The 13,314-nt window shown below is 31.6% G+C and overlaps 1 protein-coding gene across 1 annotated transcript in view; it reads right to left on the reverse strand.

Moving 5' to 3' along the window:
• The window catches only part of NPFR (Neuropeptide F receptor), a 41,929-nt gene that overhangs the window by 4,300 nt on the left and 24,315 nt on the right, over positions 1-13,314 (reverse strand). Inside the window, exons 2-3 of the mRNA XM_085203290.1 lie at positions 3,258-3,464; positions 2,736-2,969 (exon numbers count right to left, since the gene is read on the reverse strand). Coding sequence (XP_085059416.1) covers positions 2,736-2,969; positions 3,258-3,464 — 441 coding nt within the window. The remainder of the gene's footprint in view (positions 1-2,735; positions 2,970-3,257; positions 3,465-13,314) is intronic.

Consider the following 13,314-nt stretch of genomic DNA (forward strand, 5'->3'; position numbering starts at 1 on the left):
ATGTCATTACACTATACGAAATATCTCCATATTATTTAAATATTTCGATGTTCCAGATACACAGAAACACGTACAATAACGATTTATAGGGCCTTAAGTCTTAGGCCACGCGGAATTAATGAGGAGGTAAACTTTTCATCAAAAGAAGTAATAAATTCTAATATAGGCAACAGTCTCTATCTGTAATATAAAAAATATTAGATCAGCTGATAGAAAGTCGAGGTTCAAATTCGTTGTGGCTCTCGCTCTGGAAAAGAAGTAAAACGCGGCGTTGAGTTTCGCTACTGGACTCGCGGAGAGTGGGGAAGGGACATGTCTTAAACGGAGTGTCCTAATACTAAGTTATCAGATACCCTCTATATAATGTACAATGACACAACGTGAAGCTAAAAAATATACTTACACATATTTACTTAAATTGATTTGGAAATTTAGATGGAATGCAATGAAAGAAAAGACTAAACAAAAGTTTTGACAACTTCTGTTTGTCTTACCGCTTGAGAAAGCATGAGAGAGAGAACAAAGGGACTGTACTGTAAGGGACAACTTTTCATTGCACATCTAACGTTGAGTTAGAACGATGTTTACTTAAAAGAAATGCTCCCCATTTTTTTTTCTTTTCAAAATAATTTAATCAAAGAAGTTTCAAATGAGGTCCGAACTGGAGCAGGGGCACAAGTGTGGGACTGTAAACGTGACTGTTTGTGGGTTTGATTCCCAATGCAGGAAATGAAATGCTTATTTAAATTTATATTTACATATATTCGTTCTGATGTCGGAGCAAATCGCGGCGTTGAGTTCCGCCACTCAAGATGCAATGCCTCCAGAATTTGGCGAAAAATTAGGAACGGAGTGTCTTAACACTAGGTTCCCTCTGTCTACCTTGCCATGTGCGGTATACATCGTGAAGATTTTTTTTAATTTAAATTATTTTCAAAATGGCTTAAGCAAATAAACCTATGTAGAGCGATTCAAGTTTAATGACATTCTGTTTTACACATAAGTCCATAATTTAGACCATACTCAATGTCGTAGAAAATAATATTATATTTCTATACTTATAATATTAGAAAAATACATTTTTATCGTTTGAATTTATTTCACAAAACAAATAATTCGAAGCTGTAATTCAAATCATATTCAAAGAAAATTCTTAGAAAGTTCAATATACTGTTTCTTTATATGAACTAACTAGCGGACGCGCGCAGCTTCGCTTGCGTATTTAAGAGTGAATTCTAATAACCCATGAAACATGTGTTCAATGAAATATTTTTAAGAGTCTAAATATCAAATTTTATAAAAATCGGTGGCGATTTAAGAATTTTCCCATACAAACTTTCAACCCCTTATTTGCACCCTTAGGGGGTGAATTCTAGAAAACCATGAAACATGTGTTTAATTATATACGTTTAAGAGTCTGAATTTCAAATTTTATAAAAATTGGTGACGATTTAAAAAAAACCTATACAAACTTTCAACCACTTATTTGCACCCTTAGGGAGAGAATTCTAGAAAACGATGAAACACGTGTTCAATTAAATACTTTTAAAAATCTAAATTTCAAATTTTATAAAAATCGGTGCCGATTTAATTTTTTTCCATACAAACTTTGAACCCCTATTTCACCCCTTTAGGGTTAAAATTTTTCAAAATCCCTTCTTAGTGGATGTCCAGTTTACGAAAGTAAACTTTTGTCCAAATTTAACGTTTCTACCATCAGCGGTTACGGCTGTGCGTGCGTCTTACCTCAGTCAGTGAGGACAAGTCCTTTTATATATATAGATAAGATCTATGCAAGGAGCTTTTGCTGCTTCGCGAGTTATTTAACTAAATAAGGTATAATATTCCAGTTTAGTAAACATCGTTGATGGTATGAAATATAAATAGATGAGATTGGAGTATTAAACATATGATAGAGCGATAAAGGAAACCTAAAAACCTAGTGTTCAAACACTCTGTTAACATTAAGAAACCCTCCGCCTACCACCCAATTTTAGAATCATTGCGTGTTGAAGACACACTGGTTGCAGTTAACACCGCTTTTCATCTTGTTATAAAAGCGGAAAAACAATTAGTTACCCTATCCGGGAATTGAATCCGCAATCACCACCTGTACAGTCCACTATAAATATCCTGTGCTACTACGAAATTACGGCTTCAGCCTTACTTACTTTTTCTTTCAAAAAACGAACGAAAGAAGTTAATAAACTGATTTTAATAAAATTACAACTAAACAAAAATTAAATATTATGCAGGAAAATAAATTGAATTTTATAGGAAATTCCTATTGAATTTTCCATATAAATTCGTGGAACATTTATATGTTACGTAGAAGCTGTACGGATTTAAAACAAGATTCCACACTCATTACTTAAATTATTCTAGAAACGATGAGCATGACGCATCGTATAATTAAGATCACTCAAGTTGTTTATAAATAAGGCTAATAAGATAAGACTTCATCTTACTTCTAATAAATACAAAGCATAGGTAAAGAGAAAACCTGGAGACATGCAATCACTCCTCCCCAATATCTGCATTTTCCATCTATCCAAAGAACTGCTTAATCTACAGATATCTATCTAACATACATATTAAACCTGGTACGTATCTCTCCCTCCTTCCATTCCCTCCCATTCTCTCAGTTAGATTTGAACTGAGACCTTTACGTCAGTACAATTGTATTAAGCAACATACGATAGCTAATATTACCTATTACACAAAATCAACCTTGCCTGATATCTGTCCAAAGCGATTGCCGTGATGGATATAGTGGATACAAATATTGATATAGCTTGTATAGCACCACAAGCTTTGCATAAGCTCGGCCAGTCTGGTAAAGGCCAATGTTTGGTGAGTAGTTCCATCAGTGTAAGCGGTGTCCCGACGCAGCAGACCAACGCGTCTGATACAGCCAGGTTGACTATGAACATGTTGCGGGCTGTTCTCATTACTGGTTTTCTTACTACCTGTAAAAGAAATTAAATTAAACTGTTTTCGTTGTGATAAGATAGTGTAATAGGATTAATTTTATATAATACTAGCGGCCTGCCAGCGGCTTCGCCCGCTTGAACTACATGATTATTCATTTAATGATAGAAATTTCAAATCAGGATTTTAAGCCGAAAATATAAAGATCCAACAATACTAACAAGGCACTAAAAATCAGACAGACAGAAAGATAACAAAACGTTATATATTTTCATTATTTTATCAAAGAATTGCAATAAAGATATAAAATATTCTAAGTTCCTTACCGAGATAACGACCAGTGCATTTCCAACAGCGCCTATGATGACTAGAATGCCATAGAAAGTGAGTACAAGGGCCCGAGTGGGATCGTCTACTTTTCTATTTAGAGAATATTTTTCTAATAGCGTGTTTGGATTTTGGACTCCCCGCGATGCCTCAATTACCCATTTTGCTGAAGCGTTCAGGGTAAGATTCATACTGGGGTCCTCCCTCTGGAACAAGGAAAATGATGATTTATTTTTACTTTATACTAATTAATATGATATATTTAATATTATACTTTTTATATTATCTTATCAGTTATTGTAAGATAAAATTATATTTTAATTTAGGACTAGGTGTGTCGACATCTTTGTATGTATAGTAAAGTACTATTTTATATATTTTATATATGAAACAGGTTGAAGTAAAGGAAACACTAATTATTATGAAACTTGCCACAATATAAAAGTGTAAACAGCATTAAAATCGTTCAAACCGCTTCTGATATTAGCGTGCGCAAACGCACACATATATAAACACGCACACAGTACAGATTAATTAATGCACAGATAAACAGAAAAAGAATAAAAAATACATTTTGATGGGGTCTATTGCATAAATTCCACTGCGCCACGAGGACCTCAGATTCCTAGTAATTTAGAAGTATGAAAAGTTTTAAAGTAAATTCTTAACTAAATAAAGCAAAAAAGAGTAAAACGTAGGAAAATGGTAGAAACTTAGTAATGTATTCAGTGAAATTGGGCTCACGATGTAACAGTTTCCAGTGAGCATAATGATAGCAAATATTGAGTTAGTAAAATGCTTTTCCTTTTCATTTTCTTCGAGCTCTGCTACTTTTCAGTCAGATCTTCGTGTTCCTCAAAATTTACTTTATAAATAAAACTTTTATATTTTCGTACTAACTTGTACTATACTGGAAGAAATGAATAATGGAATAAATGTAATATATTTTTTTGATATTACAAGCTATCTTTATACTTTATACTTAGAACAGTATGTTTAGCCGAGCTTTTTAATAATTCCTTCCTTTATTATATTTGAATAAATGCAAATCAGACCGTCGTTATGCAGTTGGACAGTGTGTGACTGTAAGTGTAATAGTTTTGGGTTCGATTCCCACTCAAGGGACTAAAATATTTTCGTTTCCTCTCTCAAATAACAAGGTAACGGCGCATTGTCGCGAAAACTGAGCTCTGGGTAGGTTACGGAGTGTCTATGCACTAGACACTGCGGGATACAGTGAGCATAACAATTTCCAACACTATTATCGAACCTACACCTATTACATTCAATTTTGTTTAAATATCCACAAAGGGACCATACACTAAAAGCAACAACATTTCCTGTTTTCACAAATTGACGAAATCTTTGAAGGCATAAACGTCAGTTAATTTGTATCGTAATTTAAAACCTACGCACATCGCTGACTGACTATTCAAAACATTAAGAAATCGAAGCACGTTGAGGAAAAATACTGATTCATTTAAAACTTTAACTGGAAATGAAATAAATCTGTTTGAGACTGAAATTATTTTTACTGATATACTACTTATAAGTAGAGGCCAGCTGTGACGCAGGGGAACAGGGTGTTACTGTCAGTGTGACAGGTCGTGGCTTCGATTCTCACTCGAAAAAGTGAAATATTTATTTACGTTTATATTTCCATTTCTTCGCTCTGGTGTCGAGGCAAAGCGCGGCGTTGAGTTATGCCACTCAACACGCAATGTCGCCAGAAACTGGGGAACCTGCTGTGCGCGGGATACAGGCGTGAAGCTGACATATAATCCAGTCTAATCTTTTTGTTAAACCAAAGGCCAAATTTCAGCCATATTTCAGCGTTCTACGCCGCGTTGTTTTGACTGACAATAACTAACATAATATTGACTTGAAAGTAACGTAAGAGTTTTGTATATTATATCAAGTATTATATAGATTTCAAATATGAGAACAACCGGAAATAGGCCCGCGTAAATATTTACTACGCAATCTCCGTTACGCATAAATGTTTCAGCACCTTTGTGCGTTTCATGTTTATCATGAAATTGACATTTTTAGCGTTCCCATTAAAAATGCGTATGAAACTACAGCTGGAATATTATTGAGAGAAAATATACAAACTAATATGATGCGTATCGTATGATTTTTAAAGCCTAAGTTCCCTTAAATTACAATATTAAAAGTGTTTACAGAATAACAGGATACTAAGCCCACCTGCTGTAAAATTTTAATAATAAATTTCTAAATATAACGAATTTTACCGACTGTAAGCGCGAAAGTTGTATGTTCAATCGCCACTCAGGAGAATGTATATCACAGCAAATATATATATATGGGTCATAATCAGAAAAGTGGACATTTTCGAATTCGTAACGTAACTGATAAGTAACAACACTGATAATCTTTGTTACGAAACTGATGTCATAAGGCATTATACACAACAAAGTAAGGATATTATACGAATAAAACTACTGTTGTTTTTATTTAATGAGACACAAATTAAAATTTTAAAGATTCAATCGTTGAATTAACAGATTATAAATGTAAGAAAACATAACAAAGTGACAATATTAACAATATAATAATGCTAGTTCGTAACGTAATAAACTTCTATTTCTAGTTAGAGATCACAAAGTTAATGATAAAATTAAATCCACTTTAAAATATATCAAAATTTGAGTCGTTATCACGGGAATTAAGTTTAATTCTTTGTAAGTGTTTATTCCGCATATCTTCATATTTAATAGGATTGGTCTTTTTAAGACGTTCTCTATATCTTTTATGTATTTCAGCATTTGACATAGGAGCCATGACGCTTACTGAAAATAAAAAAATATTTATCAATAGATATTTAATAATATTTTATGTTTATTGTTTAGATCTTTAACAACGCTAGTACAGAACGTATTTGTTTTTAAATAAAAGCTTCACCTACTTGAACTACATATTTATTAATTCACTATCTCCAGAGAAAAAAATAGTAATTACAAAATCACAACTAATTTCAGGAAGAATAAAAAAATGTTTTTAACTAAATCGGTTAAGCCGTTTCTGAGATAAGCGTGCACAAACACATTAGACAAACAAGCAAGCAGGCAAAAAACTTAAAAATCATTATTTTTGGTTACTTTACGTTATCAAAAGTCACCAATTATTTTTTTCATATGCCAGCAATTTTTTTTATATACATATCTTCCGATGGTAACGTAATTATGAACTAGGCTTCATATTTTCTCAGTTTCGTTACGTAACGAAATATAACACAATTGAGAATAAAGTCTGAGAAATTCTAACCTTTTTAAATATTTGCTCATAAGCCACGTGTTGCATGTGTAAGCACTGAAGTTCTTTTTTGAGATTTTGTAAAAAGAAGCAAATAACATAAACAAGAAAACGAAATTATAGAATACTTACCAAAATAAAAGCCGTTTATAACCCTGAGATGTAATTTTACATATTCCCTCTAAAACATTTGAACCCCTCTACTGCTGCGAGAACACTACTGGTTGTAGCTACGACAGCATTGACTTTTAGAATTATGGTGCCACAATAAAAACTAATATTAAACACCATCCAAAATAATTGCATTCATAATTTAATTGTACGTTACTAGCCCTGAGTAACAAAAAGACAATATTTTGGGACAAATTTACTTAATTCATATATATTATTTATTAAATAATATATCAATAAAAGTACTTTTGTTTAATATTTTGCATAAAGTAAAGTAATATAAACATATCTGAAATCAAATAAAACCATAAACATTCGTAACAAATCAATTTTTAAAAAGTAAAGTAGTGAATGGGACACGAAAAATTGTATGGAAGCATTTTGAAAAGTTTTTTGCAACTAACAAAAAATACTATTAATAGCTATAATACATTTAAAATATTACAAAAATCTTTAAGTTAATAAGTAAATTTATCGTAAATGGCAAAATATTTAAATTATCTTTAAAATTGTATTTTTAAAACGTATTCAAAGTAGCGGGACAAGAAAAGACACAAAATGTACACTTTTTCTGATTATGACCCATATATATTCCCACTCCATAGATATTTTTTTTGCACTAGTAACAATGTAAAGCGAGGCGTTAATTTCTGCCTCCAAGCAAGCAATATCTCGAAAAGAGAGTGGTACTTGGAGAATACAGTATTTTAACTCTTCTCTTCTCTTCTATATGCGGGATAGAGCGAGAAAACTATTAACTCTATTAAAATGTATGCTACCTGCAAGCGTGTAAAAAGTATTTAGATTCTATGAATAACATAGAGTAATTGCTTTTATATTAGTATACTTGTAGAAGAAATAAATTTTATATGAAGGTTAGTACCTTTTCCAATTTTCCGTTTTTCAAGAGATTTGCTGTAATATACATAAGAAATAATTTTAACTAAGCTCTTTAAAGGCTCATATGAATGAATTATTACTTATAATTGGTTATTTTCTAAAAGGAAATGAGTAAAATACATAAATAGAAGTATATTTCCAGGCTTCAATGTACTTTACAAGTACATTTAAGCCTGGAAATAGTATTATGTAAGAAATAGAAAAGGGTTATTTTTTTTTTCTTGAACTATCAAGACTCTGTGTGGCGTAGAGTTCCGCCACTAACACGTCTTTAATTCGTGGGGAATGGTTTCACACTAGTTTCTCTCTATCTACTCTATAATATTATATTTTTTACGTTTTATGCAATTTCTTGAAGTAGTATTAACCTGGTAAATCATTTATAACTTACTTCGCTTTTTTAACTATTGACATGGAAAAGAGTCATAAATTACTACCAGGTTTGTACAACTTCTATTGATTTATATTCGAGAAAGTACATAATAAATCTTTTAAACTTTTCTTTATGAACTGCTTTCAAAGAATTTTGGATGAGTTGCCTCTGAGAAGAAATCTATAAGTAGTATGTTTATGAAGTTCGTATTTTATCGTATATTGTAGCTACGGCTTCGCCTGCATGTTTAAATGGAAATAGGTAATAGTTGTATATGACACTTTCCAAGCGATAATCGAAATTGATATAATATTATATTCGTGCGACATAAACGCGGCGTTTAGTTCCGCCACTCAACAAGCAATGCTTCGAGAATACGGCGCAAATTGGGGAACAGATTATGAACACTATGTTCCCTATGTGCAGGATACAGCATGAAGCTATTTGTTTGTTTATAATCTTTAGTCCTTCTCAATAAATGGCTAAAACACAAAAAAAGAAACTCGAACCACTACCTCTGCAAATTAGCGCGTTCAACCGACCAAGTAGCAATAAAAATAATTATAATTATGCATTTTTTTTCTGCTTTGAGATAAATATATGCCTATATAAAAAGGTTAAGTCATTTGTCTTTGCCTCCCTCATATAAAAGAAGCATTTTAAATAAAATTCAATCAATAATGACAATAACATCACTATCAATCTTTTTACGTTCGACAATGAGATTTCTTATAGGATTTTTTATTTCTTTTTACTCGCGACAATCTGCAACTCTACGCTTAGTATCGATCATATTGAAAAACTGCCTTCGCTATATTGAAATTGTGACCTAATTGGAACGTAATCAATTATTGTATTTTATGTTTTCAATAGCAGTCCCCGTAAGGCTTCGCCCGCTTGAACTGTATGAATATGTATATAATATTATTTAAGTGTAGGTATTTTGGGAAAATGATTAATTATTTTTATTTATTAAATAGTATTTTACAAACAGAAATTCAGACAGATAGACCAAACTCTAAAATTGTTCATTTGTGTTTTGATATCTATAACTATAAAGCACTTGGAAAATAATTATTGGAGAGCGGAGTATTATAATACTAAATTAACCTAACAATACAAAAAAAATATGGAATTAAAAAGAAGTTTAATTTTTTTACTTATTAAATAACTTAACGAATTACCAAATTTAGGGGAACCGTTATATTAAAAGTGTAGAACAGAGTGTTCTAACACTAGGTTCTCTCTACATAATGCTATGTTTAAATGATGAAAATGATAATAAAATAAAATAATAAAAAAAAATTAAAGCAGTTACCTTCAGTCTTACTTATTAAATAACTCATTACATATATATAGGTAGTACCGTTGTAATTTATGCATGTTGTAATAACTGCGGCGTGCAATATATGCGATTAGAATTTATATGGTCAATATATAATGGCTATTGACGTCACCTAATGATAAAACTGAATAGGAGGGTTCTGCGAAACTTTCAGTTTTTTCCATATACGCAAATAGCAGAGTAGAAAGAGGGAACCTAGGAACCTAATGTTAAGACACTCCGTTCTCATTAAGACATTTCTGTTTCCACTTTCAGTCGAATTTGCAGAGATTGCGTATTTAGTGGTGTGGCCGCGCTTCGTTACCAGAGCGAAATATTAAATACTTCATTTCCTCGAGTGGGAAATGAACTTACAGCCTCCCTCCTTCATTCATTAAAAAACTAATTTAGTACAGCCTACCAACATATTCCAATCTCCCCAGGCATTAAAATGTATATGTATATTAGCTTAGAGGGTCGTCAGAGGTATTGGTGCCCTCAAAAGTTTTGTTTGTTCTACAGCCAATATGGAGAGGCTTTCGCAATTTCATTTACCATGTTGTTTAATGACATCGTTTTCGTATAATGAGGCTTTCTAAAGCTCCTTGAAATGTTTTAGAGAAAATATTGGTAATTTGATTTTAAGGTTGTTTTAATTATGGACTTGTATATGTTTTAGGTCGTTTAGCCACACAGCGTATATCCTATGAACTATAAATGTGTTTTTAATAGAAAAATACACATATCCACTTTAATTAAACCTTAGTTTGTTAAATAAACTCTAAAGTTGAATACTATAACAAAAATTAATTAAAACTTAACGTCTATATTGACATGAAATATCAATTTATAATAATAATATTAATTAAGTAACACAAGCATTGATTCCTTCAGAAACACAAATAATTTCTTAAAATAATTCCTGAAAAGTAAAAGTAAACTTTGACTGAGGTGAGATGACGCGGTCGTGGAGAAGCGGCACCTTATCTAACTTTAAACGCAACGGGTGTGGGTTCGATTCCTACTTGGAAGAATTATTTTACTGGTAAAAAGACAGAGCTAGAGTTGTGTGATGCCACTCAATACGCAATGTTTTGAAAATAAGACGGAAAGTAGGGAACGGAGTGTCTTATCACTTGGGCCCCACTAATGGAAACAACCTTTTATAAACTGGTTGGTAAAATTTAGTAGTTGTTTCTAGAAAGTACTTTGGGAGCAGCGCTAGAAGATCATTCTGAATTTGCTGAAATGTAAACTCGAGTTTTTGCATAACATTTTTTGAAGGGGAACTACACGTATGTAAGTCCCAGCCAACATTGGTATGGTAGTATAATGAGAATAAGAATAAGAAATATCTCTTCTTTAGCAGATTTTGGGCCCGTTATTTTTTAAACCCAGCTTTTTTTTAAAAAAAAGCACGGTAGATTAACTAACCTTATATTAACATACTCAATTCAAAGCCGTGTTTTATCTTTTAACGAGAGCGAGAAGATGAAAATACAATATATACAATATATATGTAACATATTCCAATGGAAATGGAATCCACAATCCCAAAATGAAAATAATATGAATATAATCATTCTCTCGAGTGTGCAGCCCGCCAACAACATCAAGATATATTTTGAAATATGTTTAAGCACATTTCACTATCGCTTCAAATAAAAAAAAATAACTAAAAAACCTATCGTATTACGAAACAACGTGCTATATTCCACTTAAATTCAAAAGTAGGTCGATCTTATTTAGGTATAACTGAGTTTCGTTCTTCATCTGTCATTGGTTGTGTTTCATTGTATAATATGGCGGATGAAAAAATACAAGTTTTTTAAAATATTTAGTGTCAATGTTTTGTGGGAGGTGTGAGGCGCCGGACCGTAAACGCGATGTCTGTGGGTTCATTACCTATTGGGGGAATTAATTATTTTCATTTCTTATTTCTGTGCAGCGGTAAGTTGCATTACTCATCCGGGTATTCCCTCCAATTTGGGTAGAAAGTGATGAATGGATTGTCTCGAAGCTATTGAAAGAGACTTCTCCTCACTGGGTAGATCAATTATAAACCTTCACTCTTTAAATCGCTTTATTATGAACACTTTCTACTTAGCACTGACACTTAAACACTTAGCACTTAAACTATCACTTAATTACGTTTGCTTAGAGCTTGCTGGCAGTATTACAACGTCGGGAAGACTGTGCTCATTTCTGTTTTTGGGGTGTTTTTATAGGTTACAATTTCCCTCCAAAACTAAGCTTACCGGATGTATCTCATATTCATAATTCACAATAAAGATAGTTTCAGTGCTGCCATCATTTATAACATATCATAGTAACTTCCTATAGTTTTAACAATATAATGTACAATCACTATCACAAAATATTTAATTGAAGTCATATTACTAAATCATATTGACAATATTTATTTTAAAATTATATATTAATAAAAGTGCTTCATTTATATTTTTATCTTCAGTCATAATAACATCATAACAACTTCTCTTTATTTAAATACACAACTTACACATTTCGTTTCATTCTAATTAATCATATTCACATTTTTACTATAAACTCATAATGAATTCTACCGCTAACATTATTATATATTAATAAAAGTACTTCATTTATATTTTTATCTGCAGTCATAATAATATCATAACAACTTCTCTTTATTTAAATACACAACTTACACATTTCGTTTCATTCTAATTAATCATATTCACATTTTTACTATAAACTCATAATGAATTCTACCGCTAACATTATTATATATTAATAAAAGTACTTCATTTATATTTTTATCTGCAGTCATAATAATATCATAACAACTTCTCTTTATTTAAATACACAACTTACACATTTCGTTTCATTCTAATTAATCATATTCACATTTTTACTATAAACTCATAATGAATACTACCGCTAACACTATCTTTCTCTAGTTGGGTGCTAAATATTTTCTTTAGCAAAAAAAACTTGGAGTTAAGAAACCTGGATCTTGGTTTTACACCAGAATTCGATATTGCTGTGGAACTGAACGCCACGTGTTGTCTTGCTAGAGTTTCAGAAGCTATCCTTTAACATCGGTCATCAGAATAATAAATTGTATGTTTAAGAACGTCATTGAGTTGTGTCACTCAATTCGCAATGTCTCCAAAATTCAACGGGAAGTGGGGAAGTCTTTTAATGGGAACGGAGTATCTTAAAACTAGGTTCCTTTTACCCATCCGACTATGTGCGAAAAGTTAAAAAAATATATTTAATAGCTTAAAACACAATAGCTGCTCGTTTATTAGTTTTTATTCCGAGATTTTCCTCACAAGAGCGACGTGATCCGCCCGGAGCCAATCTATTGATAGGAATTGAATATAGATGGAATATTCTTTAGAGAAATATTGCCTTATAACAAACCTATTCTTGATTTAATTTCTGATTTTATCTTAAAAATGGTTGACAATTAAAAGCCATTAGAACTACAGACAAAAGACTTCCCAACTACACAACAATACCATTGTTTGGTATTATTGTGTAATTGGGAAGTCTCTGAGTCTGAACGAGACGATCATAGGTTCAATTTCTTGGCGAAGAAAAGTCCGTAACAATCTTAATAATTGCAGGTCAACGAAAAGTACAATTTATAAAACGATAAAATTAAGTTTGTTTGTTTAAATTAATTAATTAATTTCTCATTTCTCGCCAAATTTCATACAAAATTTCAAAATAAAAATACGAAATTTATCATTTCCCAAATGGAATGAACCCACAATCATCACATTTACGTTCAATTTTGAAAATGAACTATTAATAAGAATGTATATATATAACAAGTTTTCCTCGCTTCTATCTATTTAATGGCACAATCGTAGCAAATTTCCGAAACAACGTTAGTTAAGCACAATAATACTAGTACAAGCGCTACAAGCGTGTAGAAACCATATTAAATCATAATTCTCATACAAATTCCACCATACAATGTCGGATTCGTGGAATGAACAAGGAATTACATTTTGCAACT

This window comes from Heliconius melpomene, chromosome 19 (assembly GCF_056956725.1).
Source record: "Heliconius melpomene rosina isolate 202511_hmr_F chromosome 19, ASM5695672v1, whole genome shotgun sequence".
NCBI lineage: Eukaryota > Metazoa > Arthropoda > Insecta > Lepidoptera > Nymphalidae > Heliconius > Heliconius melpomene.